General features: G+C 38.0%; 1 protein-coding gene across 4 annotated transcripts in view; it reads left to right on the forward strand.

Annotated features, from left to right (window-relative positions):
* Positions 1-24,806, forward strand: part of LOC137425640 (6-phosphofructo-2-kinase/fructose-2,6-bisphosphatase 3) — a 105,417-nt gene that overhangs the window by 54,131 nt on the left and 26,480 nt on the right. For all 4 annotated transcript variants that reach the window (XM_078776914.1, XM_078776915.1, XM_068114257.2 and 1 more), the window contains exon 10: positions 189-335. In XM_078776914.1, coding sequence (XP_078633040.1) covers positions 189-335 — 147 coding nt within the window. The remainder of the gene's footprint in view (positions 1-188; positions 336-24,806) is intronic.

Genomic DNA, 24,806 nt, shown 5'->3' on the forward strand with positions numbered 1-24,806 from the left:
GGGCTGTGGTGATTTCAAGAGATCACCCACCCCTATCTTCTCAGGGCAACGAAAAATGGGCACAAAATGCTGCCGAGATGCAGTGCCACCAGCGATTAAAGCCAAAAAGGACATTTAAGTCTGTGTAATCATTAATTTGACTGTAATTAAGCAAGAGTTAAATAAGTGAACTTTCTCTTGTCTTGCAGTTTGCCTTAAGATTAAGTGAGTTTGTGGAACGGCTGGGGAAACCGCAGTTGCAGGTGTGGAGTAGCCAGATGCGCCGTGCAGTACACACCGCGGAGGCGCTCAACTGTGAATACCTGCAATGGAAAGCTCTCAATGAGCTGGATGCCGTGAGTATATATATTGTTGCGGATCCCGGGTTCGTCGATGTACTAAGGGGGGTTTATGCCCTGCTCCCCCTCAAACTCCGGGTCCACTGAGGCCGCCATCCACGACTAAGTTCGTGGTTGACGGATTGCTAAGCAATTCCGATTGCCAATCTCCCAGTCGCGCGTCGAAGAGTTTACAGGTCAATATTCCAAATACCTTCAAGACACATGCCCAGAGAAACCGGGGACCAAACCCTCACTTTCCCACACCTTAAGGGTGCCGAGCGGATTTGCACGGTGTGGAAAGCGGTGTTACCCCACGAGATTTATGGACCTGAGTCTAGCCAAATTCGGTCTCGGATGATGCTAGGCCAATGGAGAAAAGACGTACCGAACAGGGTGGAAAGTAACAACAAAATGTACAGCCTTTTATTTAGAAGGCACAGAGAAACAGACGAAGATTCAGCTTACCTATTCTTACCTACCATAATAAACCCCACTGGTGCCTTCACACTCTGACACACTCACACAGGGAATTAAACACACTGGTTATTGGCGTACCGATGTACGTGCTGGAATTGCCTCACTGGTGACCATGTGGTCTGGTGTGCGCGGCTCGCAGTTCGATGAGGTGAGGTCCGAAGGACGAAACGCTGCCTCGAAGTTGGCGCGGACGAACTTCAGCACAGGTAGATGAACTTCAGAACAGGTAGATGAACTTCAGCGCAGGTTGGACAAGCTTGCAGGTCAGCCGGATGGCGCAAGAGATCGGCGCAGAAGCGATTGGTGGTCGACGAAACACAAAGGCCAAAACACGTGTCGCCTGGTGGAGCCAAAACAAGAGAGTCCAGAGCAGGGTGTCGTCCATGTGGCGAAATCCAAAGCAAGAGAATCGTGTCATCCACGAGGCAAAATCCAAGGCCAGAGTTCAGAACAGGAGGTAGCAGCACAGCAAAATCCCAAAAGCTAAGAGTTCAGAACAGGAGGTCATAGCGCAGCAAAATCCCAAAACAAAGAGAATGAAAATGCGCTGAGCGGGGGTTTTATCACACCCGCCATGCCTTCAAAATGTCCCACAGCCTCCCATTGGCTGAGGTTTGCTGCATCCTGGCTAGGTGTTCCCGCCTCCTCACTGGTCACGTGGGCCTGTGCTTCTGGCCACGCCTTCCTGCACATTAGTAATGGCTTCTCCCAACCACACGAAGGCTTGACATCCTGCCTAACTTCAACGCATATTGGTCTTGATTACTACACAATGGGAAAGGGCTAATTTTTACATTCAATACGACATAACTAACTACTGCAGGATACATGTTGTCGTGAAATTGACTATAGGGGGTTTGCCTTTATGGCACAACCGCAACAATATATATGCAAGACATACCCCCTCAGCCGTGCGAATGCAAAATACGTGGTGGCTTTTGGATATGAGTTTTCTGGTGGCAATATGGCTGCCTATTTATCCAGCACACACCACAGGTAACATGTCAGCACAATTCAACAACATGGCTGCCTATTATCCAGCACACTCTACAGGGAACATGTCAGCACAATTCAACAACATGGCTGCCTATTATCCAGCACACACTACAGGAAACATGTCAGCACAATTCAACAACATGGCTGCCTATTATCCAGTACACACTACAGGAAACATGTCAGCACAATTCAACAACATGGCTGCCTATTATCCAGCACGTACAGCAGGCAACATGACAGTACAATTCAATTCAACAACATGGCTGTCTATTATCCAGCACGTACAGCAGGCAACATGACAGCACAATTCAACAACGTGGCTGCCTATTCTATTATCCAGCACACATTTCAGGAAACATGTCTGCACAATTCAACAACATGGCTGCCTATTATCCAGCACACACAACAGGAAACATGTCAGCACAATTCAACAACATGGCTGTCTATTATCCAGCGCGTACAGCAGGCAACATGTCAGCACAATTCAACAACATGGCTGCCTATTATCCAGCACATACAACAGGCAACATATCAGCACAATTCAACAACATGGCTGTCTATTATCCAGCACACACAACAGGAAACATATCAGCACAATTCAACAACATGGCTGTCTATTATCCAGCACACACAACAGGAAACATATCAGCACAATTCAACAACGTGGCTGCCTATTATCCAGCACACACTTCAGTAAACATGTCTGCACAATTCAACAACATGGCTGCCTATTATCCAGCACACACAACAGGAAACATGTCAGCACAATTCAACAACATGGCTGTCTATTATCCAGCACGTACAACAGGCAACATGACAGCACAATTCAACAACATGGCTGCCTATTATCCAGCACACACAACAGGAAACATGTCAGCACAATTCAACAACATGGCTCCCGAATATCCAGCACATACAACAGGCAACATGTCAGCACAATTCAATAACATGGCTGTCTATTATCCAGCACACACAACAGGCAACATGTCAGCACAATTCAACAACATGGCTGCCTATTATCCAGCACACACAACAGGAAACATGTCAGCACAATTCCACAACATGGCGGCCTATTATCCAGCACACACAACAGGAAACATATCAGCACAATTCAACAACATGGCTGTCTATTATCCAGCACACACAACAGGAAACATATCAGCACAATTCAACAACGTGGCTGCCTATTATCCAGCACACACTTCAGTAAACATGTCTGCACAATTCAACAACATGGCTGCCTATTATCCAGCACACACAACAGGAAACATGTCAGCACAATTCAACAACATGGCTGTCTATTATCCAGCACGTACAACAGGCAACATGACAGCACAATTCAACAACATGGCTGCCTATTATCCAGCACACACAACAGGAAACATGTCAGCACAATTCAACAACATGGCTCCCGAATATCCAGCACATACAACAGGCAACATGTCAGCACAATTCAATAACATGGCTGTCTATTATCCAGCACACACAACAGGCAACATGTCAGCACAATTCAACAACATGGCTGCCTATTATCCAGCACACACAACAGGCAACATGTCAGCACAATTCCACAACATGGCGGCCTATTATCCAGCATGTACAACAGGCAACATGTCAGCACAATTCAACAACATGGCTGCCTATTATCCAGCACACACTACAGGACACATGTCAGCACAATTCAACAACATGGCTGTCTATTATCCAGCACGTACAACAGGCAACATGTAAGCACAATTCAACAACATGGCTGCCTATTATCCAGCACACACAACAGGCAACAAGTCAGCACAATTCCACAACATGGCTGCCTATTCTATTATCCAGCACACACTTCAGGAAACATGTCTGCACAATTCAACAACATGGCTGCCTATTATCCAGCACACACAACAGGAAACATGTCAGCACAATTCAACAACATGGCTGTCTATTATCCAGCATGTACAACAGGCAACATGTCAGCACAATTCAACAACATGGCTGCCTATTATCCAGCACACACTACAGGACACATGTCAGCACAATTCAACAACATGGCTGCCTATTATCCAGCACACACAACAGGAAGCATGTCAGCACAATTCAACAACATGGCTGCCTATTATCCAGCATGTACAACAGGCAACATGTCAGCACAATTCAACAACATGGCTGCCTATTATCCAGCACACACTACAGGACACATGTCAGCACAATTCAACAACATGGCTGTCTATTATCCAGCACGTACAACAGGCAACATGTCAGCACAATTCAATAACATGGCTGTCTATTATCCAGCACACACAACAGGAAACATGTCAGCACAATTCAACAACATGGCTGTCTATTATCCAGCATGTACAACAGGCAACATGTCAGCACAATTCAACAACATGGCTGCCTATTATCCAGCACACACTACAGGACACATGTCAGCACAATTCAACAACATGGCTGCCTATTATCCAGCACACACAACAGGAAGCATGTCAGCACAATTCAACAACATGGCTGCCTATTATCCAGCATGTACAACAGGCAACATGTCAGCACAATTCAACAACATGGCTGCCTATTATCCAGCACACACTACAGGACACATGTCAGCACAATTCAACAACATGGCTGTCTATTATCCAGCACACACTACAGGACACATGTCAGCACAATTCAACAACATGGCTGTCTATTATCCAGCACGTACAACAGGCAACATGTAAGCACAATTCAACAACATGGCTGCCTATTATCCAGCACACACAACAGGCAACATGTCAGCACAATTCCACAACATGGCTGCCTATTATCCAGCATGTACAACAGGCAACATGTCAGCACAATTCAACAACATGGCTGCCTATTATCCAGCACACACTACAGGACACATGTCAGCACAATTCAACAACATGGCTGCCTATTATCCAGCACACACTACAGGACACATGTCAGCACAATTCAACAACATGGCTGCCTATTATCCAGCACACACAACAGGAAGCATGTCAGCACAATTCAACAACATGGCTGCCTATTATCCAGCACGTACAACAGGCAACATGTCAGCACAATTCAACAACATGGCTGCCTATTATCCAGCACACACTGCAGGCAACCGATGTGGTGGAGGGGAGAGGGGCGGAGGGGCGGAGGGGCGGAGGGGCGGGGGGAGTGGAGGTTTCATGATGGTAGGAAATGCCATGATGGTTGTGAATAAGGGGGGGAGGGGGAGGGAGTGACCTGAGATGGTGGTGAACAGTTGTCTTGAAGCCCTGCAGGGAAGAAAGACATTGAGGAAGTTTGTTCCACAGGTAAGAGAGAAAAGAGGAATTGATGAGTGCAGGTGAGCAGTGATTCTGGATTTCGGTAGTTTCGCCAGAAGGTGTTGTTCGTGGGCCGTGTGCATCCTACAGAAACCTGGGGCGTGGGGAGACAAAGCACAGAAGGAGCAGAGGGTGCAAGACCATAAAGGATGCGGTGGAGGACAGAGACCACTGACCGGTCTGCGATGTGGGAACGATAGACCCAGAGACTCGGCTTCAGTTTGAGTTTGATGTTGATTATTATCGTGGGAGGCACAGCGTACCTTTTCAAAAAAAGGGTCACACAGCTTCAAACTGGACAATCATGTCAAGCTGTAGAATTAGACAATCATCATTAGCTACTTCAGAGAAAATGTACAAAAAAATATCATGCAGGAAATTTTAGCCGGCGAGGCCGGTGTTGTGAATGAACGCACACGTATTACGTTGAAAAGCCAGATTTTGCTGGATCCGTTGAGAATTTCGAAGCTTTGTCGCACCAAATCGCTCCATGGAGGCCGCCATCTTGCGGATGCGGAAGTATGCATAAAAAATTGCGAAAAAGTTCAATAGGAGTTTGTTTCACCCATCTTTTTTTGATTCACAATCTTATGCACCTCTAATTTGTAATTAAAATACTTTAAGACCAACCTCGTTCCCCGGGCCCACACAGGCCATGGTTATCTTCAACGAAAATCGTCACAAAACACCGGAACCAATGAGATTCGAGCATTTAAAAAAATATTTCAAAAAAGCTTATTACCGTTTCGGAGGCTGAAAACGGCGTCAAATATTCTAAAATTGACGAAGAATTATTTTTTAGAAATCTCGCCGCCGTAGGGGATAGTTTTTCACTGCCGGAAATATCCGAAATTGAGACGGAATTCACCGAATTAATCAAGAAGGTAATTTTATCAATTTTAATCTCATCCACAATGCAAATGGTGTCATTTTGAACTCGGTACGGTACCTACTACACCTACCTACTACCAACTACCTAACCTACTGATGCCATAGTGATGGGTAAAATAGTGGCAAGAGGCTTTGGCTTCGCCGGCTCATTGCGGTTTTGCAGTCGGGTACTAGTAATAGGGAAATATCATGCAGGACATTTTATTCGGGAAATTTCATGCAGGACATTTTAATAGGGAAATATCATGCAGGACATTTTAATAGGGAAATATCATGCAGGACATTTTATTCGGGAAATTTCATGCAGGACATTTTATTCGGGAAATTTCATGCAGGACATTTTAATCGTGGAATATCATGCAGGACATTTTATTCGGGAAATTTCATGCAGGACATTTTAATAGGGAAATATCATGCAGGACATTTTATTCGGGAAATTTCATGCAGGACATTTTAATAGGGAAATATCATGCAGGACATTTTAATAGGGAAATATCATGCAGGACATTTTAATAGGGAAATATCATGCAGGACGTTTTATTCGGGAAATATCATGCAGGACATTTTAATAGGGAAATATCATGCAGGACATTTTAATAGGGAAATATCATGCAGGACGTTTTAATAGGGAAATATCATGCAGGACATTTTAATAGGGAAATATCATGCAGGACATTTTAATAGGGAAATATCATGCAGGACATTTTAATAGGGAAATATCATGCAGGACATTTTAACAGGGAAATATCATGCAGGACATTTTAATAGGGAAATATCATGCAGGACATTTTAATAGGGAAATATCATGCAGGACATTTTAATAGGGAAATATCATGCAGGACATTTTAATAGGGAAACATCATGCAGGACATTTTAATAGGGAAATATCATGCAGGACATTTTAACAGGGAAATATCATGCAGGACATTTTAATAGGGAAATATCATGCAGGACATTTTAATAGGGAAATATCATGCAGGACATTTTAAAAGGGAAATATCATGCAGGACATTTTAATAGGGAAACATCATGCAGGACATTTTAATAGGGAAATATCATGCAGGACATTTTAATAGGGAAATATCATGCAGGACATTTTAATAGGGAAATATCATGCAGGACATTTTAATAGGGAAATATCATGCAGGACATTTTAATAGGGAAATATCATGCAGGACATTTTAATAGGGAAATATCATGCAGGACATTTTAATAGGGAAATATCATGCAGGACATTTTAATAGGGAAATATCATGCAGGACATTTTAATAGGGAAATATCATGCAGGACATTTTAATAGGGAAATATAATGCAAGACATTTTAATAGGGAAATATCATGCAGGACATTTTAATAGGGAAATATCATGCAGGACATTTTAATAGGGAAATATCATGCAGGACATTTTATTCGGGAAATATCATGCAGGACATTTTAATGGGGAAATATCATGCAGGACATTTTAATCGGGAAATTTCGTGCAGGACATTTTAAAAGGGAAATATCATGCAGGACATTTTAATAGGGAAATATCATGCAGGACATTTTAATAGGGAAATATCATGCAGGACATTTTATTCGGGAAATATCATGCAGGACATTTTAATAGGGAAATATCATGCAGGACATTTTAATCGAGAAATATCATGCAGGACATTTTATTCGGGAAATATCATGCAGGACATTTTATTCGGGAAATATCATGCAGGACATTTTAATCGGGAAATTTCGTGCAGGACATTTTAATAGGGAAATATCATGCAGGACATTTTAATAGGGAAATATCATGCAGGACATTTTAATCGGGGAATATCATGCAGGACATTTTAATCGGGGAATTTCATGCAGGACATTTTATTCGGGAAATATCATGCAGGACATTTTAATAGGGAAATATCATGCAGGACATTTTAACAGGGAAATATCATGCAGGACATTTTAACAGGGAAATATCATGCAGGACATTTTAATAGGGAAATATCATGCAGGACATTTTAATAGGGAAATATCATGCAGGACATTTTAATAGGGAAATATCATGCAGGACATTTTAATAGGGAAATATCATGCAGGACATTTTAATAGGGAAATATCATGCAGGACATTTTAATAGGGAAATATCATGCAGGACGTTTTATTCGGGAAATATCATGCAGGACATTTTAATAGGGAAATATCATGCAGGACATTTTAATAGGGAAATATCATGCAGGACATTTTAAAAGGGAAATATCATGCAGGACGTTTTATTCGGGAAATATCATGCAGGACATTTTATTCGGGAAATATCATGCAGGACATTTTATTCGGGAAATATCATGCAGGACATTTTAATAGGGAAATATCATGCAGGACGTTTTATTCGGGAAATATCATGCAGGACATTTTATTCGGGAAATATCATGCAGGACATTTTAATAGTAGTGTAGCAGCATAGCAAACCTGTTGTGCATTTTGTGATACAAGCACCAAATTTGGCACAAATGTACATTAATATGTTGCGAACATTTTCAGATATTGGGCCACTTGAAATTCCGTAATTTTTTTTTTCAAATTTTTTCAAATTTCGTAATTTCAAATTTTTCGGGTGACACCGTCACAATTTCGGTCTTCGAGGCCGGCCGATATAGTGGGGCGGCTTAGCCCAAATATTCAAAAGAATTGTGCATTTTGTGATACAAGCACCAAATTTGGCACAAATGTACATTAATATGTTGCGAACATTGTGTGGTCAGCAATGAAGACGAGAGTCTGAATTACATGTATGCAAAAGACCTTGTGAACCAGTGAAGCAAATACACGGGTAAGCATGAATTAAATCTAGGGCATGATATAATTTCCATGATGTTTACCTCTACACTCAATGGTGGGAGGAGGTAATGTTTTGATCCCAGCTTGTCTGTATGTCTGTTTGTCTGTTAGTCCACAAAATTCCAGACAAAGCTTGTAGTAGTGGTAGTTGTAGTGGTAGTGGTGATAACAGAAATTGTTATATAAAACTGAACTTATATTATTATTATATGCAGAAAATAACTTCATTTCTATATGCCCTGCAGTGGACAGGTTAATTGGTTTATGCACTGAAGGGGTCACCCTGGTGTGCACTGCTGTGTTCTGCCTCACTGAGTTGTTCAGGTATGATGTACTCAGCACAAGCTTCCGGTCGGCCCGGAGGTGGGGGTGCGGGGCCCGTCACGGAACGTCAAAACAAACGGCCTGCCGGGGCCGCCCAGAAGTCGGGCGTGAGGGGCGCGTCCACTAATGGAACGCCTCTCGCTTCCCAGATCGAGGGCCACGTGGTGAGGAGAACCTCGTCCCTTCCGGTCACACTTTGCCTATCGGCCGGCCTCGAAGACCGAAATTGTGACGGTGTCACCCGAAAAATTTGAAATTACGAAATTTGAAAAAATTTGAAAAAAAAAATTACGGAATTTCAAGTGGCCCAATATCTGAAAATGTTCGCAACATATTAATGTACATTTGTGCCAAATTTGGTGCTTGTATCACAAAATGCACAATTCTTTTGAATATTTGGGCTAAGCCGCCCCACTATAGGGAAATATCATGCAGGACATTTTATTCGGGAAATATCGTGCAGGACATTTTAATAGGGAAATATCATGCAGGACATTTTATTCGGGAAATATCGTGCAGGACATTTTAATAGGGAAATATCATGCAGGACATTTTAACAGGGAAATATCATGCAGGACATTTTAACAGGGAAATATCATGCAGGACATTTTAATAGGGAAATATCATGCAGGACATTTTAATAGGGAAATATCATGCAGGACGTTTTAATAGGGAAATATCATGCAGGACGTTTTATTCGGGAAATATCATGCAGGACATTTTAATAGGGAAATATCATGCAGGACATTTTAATAGGGAAATATCATGCAGGACATTTTAATAGGGAAATATCATGCAGGACGTTTTATTCGGGAAATATCATGCAGGACATTTTATTCGGGAAATATCATGCAGGACATTTTAATAGGGAAATATCATGCAGGACATTTTATTCGGGAAATATCATGCAGGACATTTTAATAGGGAAATATCATGCAGGACGTTTTATTCGGGAAATATCATGCAGGACATTTTAATAGGGAAATATCATGCAGGACATTTTAATAGGGAAATATCATGCAGGACATTTTAATAGGGAAATATCATGCAGGACATTTTAATAGGGAAATATCATGCAGGACATTTTAATAGGGAAATATCATGCAGGACATTTTAATAGGGAAATATCATGCAGGACGTTTTATTCGGGAAATATCATGCAGGACATTTTATTCGGGAAATATCATGCAGGACATTTTAATAGGGAAATATCATGCAGGACGTTTTATTCGGGAAATATCATGCAGGACATTTTATTCGGGAAATATCATGCAGGACATTTTAATAGGGAAATATCATGCAGGACATTTTAATAGGGAAATATCATGCAGGACGTTTTATTCGGGAAATATCATGCAGGACGTTTTATTCGGGAAATATCATGCAGGACGTTTTATTCGGGAAATATCATGCAGGACATTTTATTCGGGAAATATCATGCAGGACATTTTAACAGGGAAATATCATGCAGGACATTTTATTCGGGAAATATCGTGCAGGACATTTTAACAGGGAAATATCATGCAGGACATTTTAACAAGGAAATATCATGCAGGACATTTTAATAGGGAAATATCATGCAGGACGTTTTAATAGGGAAATATCATGCAGGACGTTTTATTCGGGAAATATCATGCAGGACATTTTAATAGGGAAATATCATGCAGGACATTTTAATAGGGAAATATCATGCAGGACGTTTTATTCGGGAAATATCATGCAGGACATTTTAATAGGGAAATATCATGCAGGACGTTTTATTCGGGAAATATCATGCAGGACATTTTAATAGGGAAATATCATGCAGGACATTTTATTCGGGAAATATCATGCAGGACATTTTAATAGGGAAATATCATGCAGGACGTTTTATTCGGGAAATATCATGCAGGACATTTTAATAGGGAAATATCATGCAGGACATTTTAATAGGGAAATATCATGCAGGACATTTTAAGAGGGAAATATCATGCAGGACATTTTAACAGGGAAATATCATGCAGGACATTTTATTCGGGAAATATCATGCAGGACATTTTAATAGGGAAATATCATGCAGGACATTTTAATAGGGAAATATCATGCAGGACATTTTAATAGGGAAATATCATGCAGGACATTTTAATAGGGAAATATCATGCAGGACATTTTAATAGGGAAATATCATGCAGGACATTTTAAGAGGGAAATATCATGCAGGACATTTTATTCGGGAAATATCATGCAGGACATTTTAAGAGGGAAATATCATGTATGACATTTTAATAGGGAAATATCATGCAGGACATTTTAATCGGGAAATATCATGCAGGACATTTTAAGAGGGAAATATCATGCAGGACATTTTAAGAGGGAAATATCATGCAGGACATTTTAATAGGGAAATATCATGCAGGACATTTTATTCGGGAAATATCATGCAGGACATTTTAACAGGGGAATTTCATGCAGGATATTTTAATCGGGAAATTTCATGCAGGACATTTTAATCGGGAAATATCATGTATGACATTTTAATCGGGAAATATCATGCAGGACATTTTAATAGGGAAATATCATGCAGGACATTTTATTCGGGAAATATCATGCAGGACATTTTAATAGGGAAATATCTTGCAGGACATTTTAATAGGGAAATATCATGCAGGATATTTTAATAGGGAAATATAATGCAGGACATTTTAATAGGGAAATATCATGCAGGATATTTTAATCGGGAAATATCATGCAGGACATTTTAAGAGGGAAATATCATGCAGGACATTTTAACAGGGGAATTTCATGCAGGATATTTTAATCGGGAAATTTCATGCAGGACATTTTAATCGGGAAATATCATGCAGGACATTTTAACAGGGGAATTTCATGCAGGATATTTTATTCGGGAAATATCATGCAGGATATTTTAAAAGGGAAATATCATGCAGGACGTTTTAATAGGGAAATATCATGCAGGACGTTTTAATAGGGAAATATCATGCAGGACATTTTAAGAGGGAAATATCATGCAGGACATTTTAATCGGGGAATTTCATGCAGGACATTTTAACAGGGAAATATCATGCAGGACGTTTTATTCGGGAAATATCATGCAGGACATTTTATTCGGGAAATATCATGCAGGACATTTTAATAGGGAAATATCATGCAGGACGTTTTATTCGGGAAATATCATGCAGGACATTTTATTCGGGAAATATCATGCAGGACATTTTAATAGGGAAATATCATGCAGGACATTTTAATAGGGAAATATCATGCAGGACGTTTTATTCGGGAAATATCATGCAGGACGTTTTATTCGGGAAATATCATGCAGGACGTTTTATTCGGGAAATATCATGCAGGACATTTTATTCGGGAAATATCATGCAGGACATTTTAACAGGGAAATATCATGCAGGACATTTTATTCGGGAAATATCGTGCAGGACATTTTAACAGGGAAATATCATGCAGGACATTTTAACAAGGAAATATCATGCAGGACATTTTAATAGGGAAATATCATGCAGGACGTTTTAATAGGGAAATATCATGCAGGACGTTTTATTCGGGAAATATCATGCAGGACATTTTAATAGGGAAATATCATGCAGGACATTTTAATAGGGAAATATCATGCAGGACGTTTTATTCGGGAAATATCATGCAGGACATTTTAAGAGGGAAATATCATGCAGGACATTTTAATAGGGAAATATCATGCAGGACATTTTATTCGGGAAATATCATGCAGGACATTTTATTCGGGAAATATCATGCAGGACATTTTAACAAGGGAATTTCATGCAGGATATTTTAATCGGGAAATTTCATGCAGGACATTTTAATCGGGAAATATCATGTATGACATTTTAATCGGGAAATATCATGCAGGACATTTTAATAGGGAAATATCATGCAGGACATTTTATTCGGGAAATATCATGCAGGACATTTTAATAGGGAAATATCATGCAGGACATTTTAATAGGGAAATATCATGCAGGATATTTTAATAGGGAAATATAATGCAGGACATTTTAATAGGGAAATATCATGCAGGATATTTTAATCGGGAAATATCATGCAGGACATTTTAAGAGGGAAATATCATGCAGGACATTTTAACAGGGGAATTTCATGCAGGATATTTTAATCGGGAAATTTCATGCAGGACATTTTAATCGGGAAATATCATGCAGGACATTTTAACAGGGGAATTTCATGCAGGATATTTTATTCGGGAAATATCATGCAGGATATTTTAATAGGGAAATATCATGCAGGACGTTTTAATAGGGAAATGTCATGCAGGACGTTTTAATAGGGAAATATCATGCAGGACATTTTAAGAGGGAAATATCATGCAGGACATTTTAATCGGGGAATTTCATGCAGGACATTTTAACAGGGAAATATCATGCAGGACGTTTTATTCGGGAAATATCATGCAGGACATTTTATTCGGGAAATATCATGCAGGACATTTTAATAGGGAAATATCATGCAGGACGTTTTATTCGGGAAATATCATGCAGGACATTTTATTCGGGAAATATCATGCAGGACATTTTAATAGGGAAATATCATGCAGGACATTTTAATAGGGAAATATCATGCAGGACGTTTTATTCGGGAAATATCATGCAGGACGTTTTATTCGGGAAATATCATGCAGGACGTTTTATTCGGGAAATATCATGCAGGACATTTTAACAGGGAAATATCATGCAGGACGTTTTATTCGGGAAATATCATGCAGGACATTTTATTCGGGGAATATCATGCAGGACATTTTATTCGGGGAATTTCATGCAGGACGTTTTATTCGGGAAATATCATGCAGGACATTTTATTCGGGAAATATCATGCAGGACATTTTAATAGGGAAATATCATGCAGGACGTTTTATTCGGGAAATATCATGCAGGACGTTTTATTCGGGAAATATCATGCAGGACATTTTATTCGGGAAATATCATGCAGGACATTTTAACAGGGAAATATCATGCAGGACATTTTATTCGGGAAATATCGTGCAGGACATTTTAACAGGGAAATATCATGCAGGACATTTTAACAAGGAAATATCATGCAGGACATTTTATTCGGGAAATATCGTGCAGGACATTTTAATAGGGAAATATCATGCAGGACATTTTAACAGGGAAATATCATGCAGGACATTTTAACAGGGAAATATCATGCAGGACATTTTAATAGGGAAATATCATGCAGGACATTTTAATAGGGAAATATCATGCAGGACGTTTTAATAGGGAAATATCATGCAGGACGTTTTATTCGGGAAATATCATGCAGGACATTTTAATAGGGAAATATCATGCAGGACATTTTAATAGGGAAATATCATGCAGGACATTTTAATAGGGAAATATCATGCAGGACGTTTTATTCGGGAAATATCGTGCAGGACATTTTATTCGGGAAATATCATGCAGGACATTTTAATAGGGAAATATCATGCAGGACATTTTATTCGGGAAATATCATGCAGGACATTTTAATAGGGAAATATCATGCAGGACGTTTTATTCGGGAAATATCATGCAGGACATTTTAATAGGGAAATATCATGCAGGACATTTTAATAGGGAAATATCATGCAGGACATTTTAATAGGGAAATATCATGCAGGACATTTTAATAGGGAAATATCATGCAGGACATTTTAATAGGGAAATATCATGCAGGACATTTTAATAGGGAAATATCATGCAGGACGTTTTATTCGGGAAATATCATGCAGGACATTTTATTCGGGAAATATCATGCAGGACATTTTAATAGGGAAATATCATGCAGGACGTTTTATTCGGGAAATATCATGCAGGACATTTTATTCGGGAAATATCATGCAGGACATTTTAATAGGGAAATATCATGCAGGACATTTTAATAGGGAAATATCATGCAGGACGTTTTATTCGGGAAATATCATGCAGGACGTTTTATTCGGGAAATATCATGCAGGACGTTTTATTCGGGAAATATCATGCAGGACATTTTATTCGGGAAATATCATGCAGGACATTTTAACAGGGAAATATCATGCAGGACATTTTATTCGGGAAATATCGTGCAGGACATTTTAACAGGGAAATATCATGCAGGACATTTTAACAAGGAAATATCATGCAGGACATTTTAATAGGGAAATATCATGCAGGACGTTTTAATAGGGAAATATCATGCAGGACGTTTTATTCGGGAAATATCATGCAGGACATTTTAATAGGGAAATATCATGCAGGACATTTTAATAGGGAAATATCATGCAGGACATTTTAATAGGGAAATATCATGCAGGACGTTTTATTCGGGAAATATCATGCAGGACATTTTAATAGGGAAATATCATGCAGGACGTTTTATTTGGGAAATATCATGCAGGACATTTTAATAGGGAAATATCATGCAGGACATTTTATTCGGGAAATATCATGCAGGACATTTTAAAAGGGAAATATCATGCAGGACGTTTTATTCGGGAAATATCATGCAGGACATTTTAATAGGGAAATATCATGCAGGACATTTTAATAGGGAAATATCATGCAGGACATTTTAAGAGGGAAATATCATGCAGGACATTTTAACAGGGAAATATCATGCAGGACATTTTATTCGGGAAATATCATGCAGGACATTTTAATAGGGAAATATCATGCAGGACATTTTAATAGGGAAATATCATGCAGGACATTTTAATAGGGAAATATCATGCAGGACATTTTAATAGGGAAATATCATGCAGGACATTTTAATAGGGAAATATCATGCAGGACATTTTAAGAGGGAAATATCATGCAGGACATTTTATTCGGGAAATATCATGCAGGACATTTTAAGAGGGAAATATCATGCAGGACATTTTAATCGGGAAATATCATGTATGACATTTTAATAGGGAAATATCATGCAGGACATTTTAATCGGGAAATATCATGCAGGACATTTTAAGAGGGAAATATCATGCAGGACATTTTAAGAGGGAAATATCATGCAGGACATTTTAATAGGGAAATATCATGCAGGACATTTTATTCGGGAAATATCATGCAGGACATTTTAACAGGGGAATTTCATGCAGGATATTTTAATCGGGAAATTTCATGCAGGACATTTTAATCGGGAAATATCATGTATGACATTTTAATCGGGAAATATCATGCAGGACATTTTAATAGGGAAATATCATGCAGGACTTTTTATTCGGGAAATATCATGCAGGACATTTTAATAGGGAAATATCATGCAGGACATTTTAATAGGGAAATATCATGCAGGATATTTTAATAGGGAAATATAATGCAGGACATTTTAATAGGGAAATATCATGCAGGATATTTTAATCGGGAAATATCATGCAGGACATTTTAAGAGGGAAATATCATGCAGGACATTTTAACAGGGGAATTTCATGCAGGATATTTTAATCGGGAAATTTCATGCAGGACATTTTAATCGGGAAATATCATGCAGGACATTTTAACAGGGGAATTTCATGCAGGATATTTTATTCGGGAAATATCATGCAGGATATTTTAATAGGGAAATATCATGCAGGACGTTTTAATAGGGAAATATCATGCAGGACGTTTTAATAGGGAAATATCATGCAGGACATTTTAAGAGGGAAATATCATGCAGGACATTTTAATCGGGGAATTTCATGCAGGACATTTTAACAGGGAAATATCATGCAGGACGTTTTATTCGGAAAATATCATGCAGGACATTTTATTCGGGAAATATCATGCAGGACGTTTTAATAGGGAAATATCATGCAGGGCGTTTTATTCGGGAAATATCATGCAGGACATTTTATTCGGGAAATATCATGCAGGACATTTTAATAGGGAAATATCATGCAGGACATTTTAATAGGGAAATATCATGCAGGACGTTTTATTCGGGAAATATCATGCAGGACGTTTTATTCGGGAAATATCATGCAGGACGTTTTATTCGGGAAATATCATGCAGGACATTTTATTCGGGAAATATCATGCAGGATATTTTAACAGGGAAATATCATGCAGGACATTTTATTCGGGAAATATCGTGCAGGACATTTTAACAGGGAAATATCATGCAGGACATTTTAACAAGGAAATATCATGCAGGACATTTTAATAGGGAAATATCATGCAGGACGTTTTAATAGGGAAATATCATGCAGGACGTTTTATTCGGGAAATATCATGCAGGACATTTTAATAGGGAAATATCATGCAGGACATTTTAATAGGGAAATATCATGCAGGACGTTTTATTCGGGAAATATCATGCAGGACATTTTAAGAGGGAAATATCATGCAGGACATTTTAATAGGGAAATATCATGCAGGACATTTTATTCGGGAAATATCATGCAGGACATTTTAACAGGGGAATTTCATGCAGGATATTTTAATCGGGAAATTTCATGCAGGACATTTTAATCGGGAAATATCATGTATGACATTTTAATCGGGAAATATCATGCAGGACATTTTAATAGGGAAATATCATGCAGGACATTTTATTCGGGAAATATCATGCAGGACATTTTAATAGGGAAATATCATGCAGGACATTTTAATAGGGAAATATCATGCAGGATATTTTAATAGGGAAATATAATGCAGGACATTTTAATAGGGAAATATCATGCAGGATATTTTAATCGGGAAATATCATGCAGGACATTTTAAGAGGGAAATATCATGCAGGACATTTTAACAGGGGAATTTCATGCAGGATATTTTAATCGGGAAATTTCATGCAGGACATTTTAATCGGGAAATATCATGCAGGACATTTTAACAGGGGAATTTCATGCAGGATATTTTATTCGGGAAATATCATGCAGGATATTTTAATAGGGAAATATCATGCAGGACGTTTTAATAGGGAAATATCATGCAGGACGTTTTAATAGGGAAATATCATACAGGACATTTTAAGAGGGAAATATCATGCAGGACATTTTAATCGGGGAATTTCATGCAGGACATTTTAACAGGGAAATATCATGCAGGACGTTTTATTCGGGAAATATCATGCAGGACATTTTATTCGGGAAATATCATGCAGGACATTTTAATAGGGAAATATCATGCAGGACGTTTTATTCGGGAAATATCATGCAGGACATTTTATTCGGGAAATATCATGCAGGACATTTTAATAGGGAAATATCATGCAGGACATTTTAATAGGGAAATATCATGCAGGACGTTTTATTCGGGAAATATCATGCAGGACGTTTTATTCGGGAAATATCATGCAGGACGTTTTATTCGGGAAATATCATGCAGGACATTTTAACAGGGAAATATCATGCAGGACGTTTTATTCGGGAAATATCATGCAGGACATTTTATTCGGGAAATATCATGCAGGACGTTTTATTCGGGGAATTTCATGCAGGACATTTTAACAGGGAAATATCATGCAGGACGTTTTATTCGGGAAATATCATGCAGGACATTTTATTCGGGAAATATCATGCAGGACATTTTAATAGGGAAATATCATGCAGGACGTTTTATTCGGGAAATATCATGCAGGACATTTTATTCGGGAAATATCATGCAGGACATTTTAACAGGGAAATATCATGCAGGACATTTTATTCGGGAAATATCGTGCAGGACATTTTAACAGGGAAATATCATGCAGGACATTTTAACAAGGAAATATCATGCAGGACATTTTAATAGGGAAATATCATGCAGGACGTTTTAATAGGGAAATATCATGCAGGACGTTTTATTCGGGAAATATCATGCAGGACATTTTAATAGGGAAATATCATGCAGGACATTTTAATAGGGAAATATCATGCAGGACGTTTTATTCGGGAAATATCATGCAGGACATTTTAATAGGGAAATATCATGCAGGACGTTTTATTCGGGAAATATCATGCAGGACATTTTAAGAGGGAAATATCATGCAGGACATTTTAACAGGGGAATTTCATGCAGGATATTTTAATCGGGAAATTTCATGCAGGACATTTTAATCGGGAAATATCATGCAGGACATTTTAACAGGGGAATTTCATGCAGGATATTTTATTCGGGAAATATCATGCAGGATATTTTAATAGGGAAATATCATGCAGGACGTTTTAATAGGGAAATATCATGCAGGACGTTTTAATAGGGAAATATCATGCAGGACATTTTAAGAGGGAAATATCATGCAGGACATTTTAATCGGGGAATTTCATGCAGGACATTTTAACAGGGAAATATCATGCAGGACGTTTTATTCGGGAAATATCATGCAGGACATTTTATTCGGGAAATATCATGCAGGACATTTTAATAGGGAAATATCATGCAGGACGTTTTATTCGGGAAATATCATGCAGGACATTTTATTCGGGAAATATCATGCAGGACATTTTAATAGGGAAATATCATGCAGGACATTTTAATAGGGAAATATCATGCAGGACGTTTTATTCGGGAAATATCATGCAGGACGTTTTATTCGGGAAATATCATGCAGGACGTTTTATTCGGGAAATATCATGCAGGACATTTTATTCGGGAAATATCATGCAGGACATTTTAACAGGGAAATATCATGCAGGACATTTTATTCGGGAAATATCGTGCAGGACATTTTAACAGGGAAATATCATGCAGGACATTTTAACAAGGAAATATCATGCAGGACATTTTAATAGGGAAATATCATGCAGGACGTTTTAATAGGGAAATATCATGCAGGACGTTTTATTCGGGAAATATCATGCAGGACATTTTAATAGGGAAATATCATGCAGGACATTTTAATAGGGAAATATCATGCAGGACGTTTTATTCGGGAAATATCATGCAGGACATTTTAAGAGGGAAATATCATGCAGGACATTTTAATAGGGAAATATCATGCAGGACATTTTATTCGGGAAATATCATGCAGGACATTTTAACAGGGGAATTTCATGCAGGATATTTTAATCGGGAAATTTCATGCAGGACATTTTAATCGGGAAATATCATGTATGACATTTTAATCGGGAAATATCATGCAGGACATTTTAATAGGGAAATATCATGCAGGACATTTTATTCGGGAAATATCATGCAGGACATTTTAATAGGGAAATATCATGCAGGACATTTTAATAGGGAAATATCATGCAGGATATTTTAATAGGGAAATATAATGCAGGACATTTTAAAAGGGAAATATCATGCAGGATATTTTAATCGGGAAATATCATGCAGGACATTTTAAGAGGGAAATATCATGCAGGACATTTTAACAGGGGAATTTCATGCAGGATATTTTAATCGGGAAATTTCATGCAGGACATTTTAATCGGGAAATATCATGCAGGACATTTTAACAGGGGAATTTCATGCAGGATATTTTATTCGGGAAATATCATGCAGGATATTTTAATAGGGAAATATCATGCAGGACGTTTTAATAGGGAAATATCATGCAGGACGTTTTAATAGGGAAATATCATGCAGGACATTTTAAGAGGGAAATATCATGCAGGACATTTTAATCGGGGAATTTCATGCAGGACATTTTAACAGGGAAATATCATGCAGGACGTTTTATTCGGGAAATATCATGCAGGACATTTTATTCGGGAAATATCATGCAGGACATTTTAATAGGGAAATATCATGCAGGACGTTTTATTCGGGAAATATCATGCAGGACATTTTATTCGGGAAATATCATGCAGGACATTTTAATAGGGAAATATCATGCAGGACATTTTAATAGGGAAATATCATGCAGGACGTTTTATTCGGGAAATATCATGCAGGACGTTTTATTCGGGAAATATCATGCAGGACGTTTTATTCGGGAAATATCATGCAGGACATTTTAACAGGGAAATATCATGCAGGACGTTTTATTCGGGAAATATCATGCAGGACATTTTATTCGGGGAATATCATGCAGGACATTTTATTCGGGGAATTTCATGCAGGACGTTTTATTCGGGAAATATCATGCAGGACATTTTATTCGGGAAATATCATGCAGGACATTTTAATAGGGAAATATCATGCAGGACGTTTTATTCGGGAAATATCATGCAGGACGTTTTATTCGGGAAATATCATGCAGGACATTTTATTCGGGAAATATCATGCAGGACATTTTAACAGGGAAATATCATGCAGGACATTTTATTCGGGAAATATCGTGCAGGACATTTTAACAGGGAAATATCATGCAGGACATTTTAACAAGGAAATATCATGCAGGACATTTTATTCGGGAAATATCGTGCAGGACATTTTAATAGGGAAATATCATGCAGGACATTTTAACAGGGAAATATCATGCAGGACATTTTAACAGGGAAATATCATGCAGGACATTTTAATAGGGAAATATCATGCAGGACATTTTAATAGGGAAATATCATGCAGGACGTTTTAATAGGGAAATATCATGCAGGACGTTTTATTCGGGAAATATCATGCAGGACATTTTAATAGGGAAATATCATGCAGGACATTTTAATAGGGAAATATCATGCAGGACATTTTAATAGGGAAATATCATGCAGGACGTTTTATTCGGGAAATATCGTGCAGGACATTTTATTCGGGAAATATCATGCAGGACATTTTAATAGGGAAATATCATGCAGGACATTTTATTCGGGAAATATCATGCAGGACATTTTAATAGGGAAATATCATGCAGGACGTTTTATTCGGGAAATATCATGCAGGACATTTTAATAGGGAAATATCATGCAGGACATTTTAATAGGGAAATATCATGCAGGACATTTAAATAGGGAAATATCATGCAGGACATTTTAATAGGGAAATATCATGCAGGACATTTTAATAGGGAAATATCATGCAGGACATTTTAATAGGGAAATATCATGCAGGACGTTTTATTCGGGAAATATCATGCAGGACATTTTATTCGGGAAATATCATGCAGGACATTTTAATAGGGAAATATCATGCAGGACGTTTTATTCGGGAAATATCATGCAGGACATTTTATTCGGGAAATATCATGCAGGACATTTTAATAGGGAAATATCATGCAGGACATTTTAATAGGGAAATATCATGCAGGACGTTTTATTCGGGAAATATCATGCAGGACGTTTTATTCGGGAAATATCATGCAGGACGTTTTATTCGGGAAATATCATGCAGGACATTTTATTCGGGAAATATCATGCAGGACATTTTAACAGGGAAATATCATGCAGGACATTTTATTCGGGAAATATCGTGCAGGACATTTTAACAGGGAAATATCATGCAGGACATTTTAACAAGGAAATATCATGCAGGACATTTTAATAGGGAAATATCATGCAGGACGTTTTAATAGGGAAATATCATGCAGGACGTTTTATTCGGGAAATATCATGCAGGACATTTTAATAGGGAAATATCATGCAGGACATTTTAATAGGGAAATATCATGCAGGACATTTTAATAGGGAAATATCATGCAGGACGTTTTATTCGGGAAATATCATGCAGGACATTTTAATAGGGAAATATCATGCAGGACGTTTTATTTGGGAAATATCATGCAGGACATTTTAATAGGGAAATATCATGCAGGACATTTTATTCGGGAAATATCATGCAGGACATTTTAAAAGGGAAATATCATGCAGGACGTTTTATTCGGGAAATATCATGCAGGACATTTTAATAGGGAAATATCATGCAGGACATTTTAATAGGGAAATATCATGCAGGACATTTTAAGAGGGAAATATCATGCAGGACATTTTAACAGGGAAATATCATGCAGGACATTTTATTCGGGAAATATCATGCAGGACATTTTAATAGGGAAATATCATGCAGGACATTTTAATAGGGAAATATCATGCAGGACATTTTAATAGGGAAATATCATGCAGGACATTTTAATAGGGAAATATCATGCAGGACATTTTAATAGGGAAATATCATGCAGGACATTTTAAGAGGGAAATATCATGCAGGACATTTTATTCGGGAAATATCATGCAGGACATTTTAAGAGGGAAATATCATGCAGGACATTTTAATCGGGAAATATCATGTATGACATTTTAATAGGGAAATATCATGCAGGACATTTTAATCGGGAAATATCATGCAGGACATTTTAAGAGGGAAATATCATGCAGGACATTTTAAGAGGGAAATATCATGCAGGACATTTTAATAGGGAAATATCATGCAGGACATTTTATTCGGGAAATATCATGCAGGACATTTTAACAGGGGAATTTCATGCAGGATATTTTAATCGGGAAATTTCATGCAGGACATTTTAATCGGGAAATATCATGTATGACATTTTAATCGGGAAATATCATGCAGGACATTTTAATAGGGAAATATCATGCAGGACTTTTTATTCGGGAAATATCATGCAGGACATTTTAATAGGGAAATATCATGCAGGACATTTTAATAGGGAAATATCATGCAGGATATTTTAATAGGGAAATATAATGCAGGACATTTTAATAGGGAAATATCATGCAGGATATTTTAATCGGGAAATATCATGCAGGACATTTTAAGAGGGAAATATCATGCAGGACATTTTAACAGGGGAATTTCATGCAGGATATTTTAATCGGGAAATTTCATGCAGGACATTTTAATCGGGAAATATCATGCAGGACATTTTAACAGGGGAATTTCATGCAGGATATTTTATTCGGGAAATATCATGCAGGATATTTTAATAGGGAAATATCATGCAGGACGTTTTAATAGGGAAATATCATGCAGGACGTTTTAATAGGGAAATATCATGCAGGACATTTTAAGAGGGAAATATCATGCAGGACATTTTAATCGGGGAATTTCATGCAGGACATTTTAACAGGGAAATATCATGCAGGACGTTTTATTCGGAAAATATCATGCAGGACATTTTATTCGGGAAATATCATGCAGGACGTTTTAATAGGGAAATATCATGCAGGGCGTTTTATTCGGGAAATATCATGCAGGACATTTTATTCGGGAAATATCATGCAGGACATTTTAATAGGGAAATATCATGCAGGACATTTTAATAGGGAAATATCATGCAGGACGTTTTATTCGGGAAATATCATGCAGGACGTTTTATTCGGGAAATATCATGCAGGACGTTTTATTCGGGAAATATCATGCAGGACATTTTATTCGGGAAATATCATGCAGGATATTTTAACAGGGAAATATCATGCAGGACATTTTATTCGGGAAATATCGTGCAGGACATTTTAACAGGGAAATATCATGCAGGACATTTTAACAAGGAAATATCATGCAGGACATTTTAATAGGGAAATATCATGCAGGACGTTTTAATAGGGAAATATCATGCAGGACGTTTTATTCGGGAAATATCATGCAGGACATTTTAATAGGGAAATATCATGCAGGACATTTTAATAGGGAAATATCATGCAGGACGTTTTATTCGGGAAATATCATGCAGGACATTTTAAGAGGGAAATATCATGCAGGTCATTTTAATAGGGAAATATCATGCAGGACATTTTATTCGGGAAATATCATGCAGGACATTTTAACAGGGGAATTTCATGCAGGATATTTTAATCGGGAAATTTCATGCAGGACATTTTAATCGGGAAATATCATGTATGACATTTTAATCGGGAAATATCATGCAGGACATTTTAATAGGGA

The sequence above is a fragment of the Myxine glutinosa genome, chromosome 4 (genome assembly GCF_964187855.1).
Source record: "Myxine glutinosa chromosome 4, kmMyxGlut1.1, whole genome shotgun sequence".
In the NCBI taxonomy this organism is placed as follows: Eukaryota; Metazoa; Chordata; class Myxini; order Myxiniformes; family Myxinidae; genus Myxine; species Myxine glutinosa.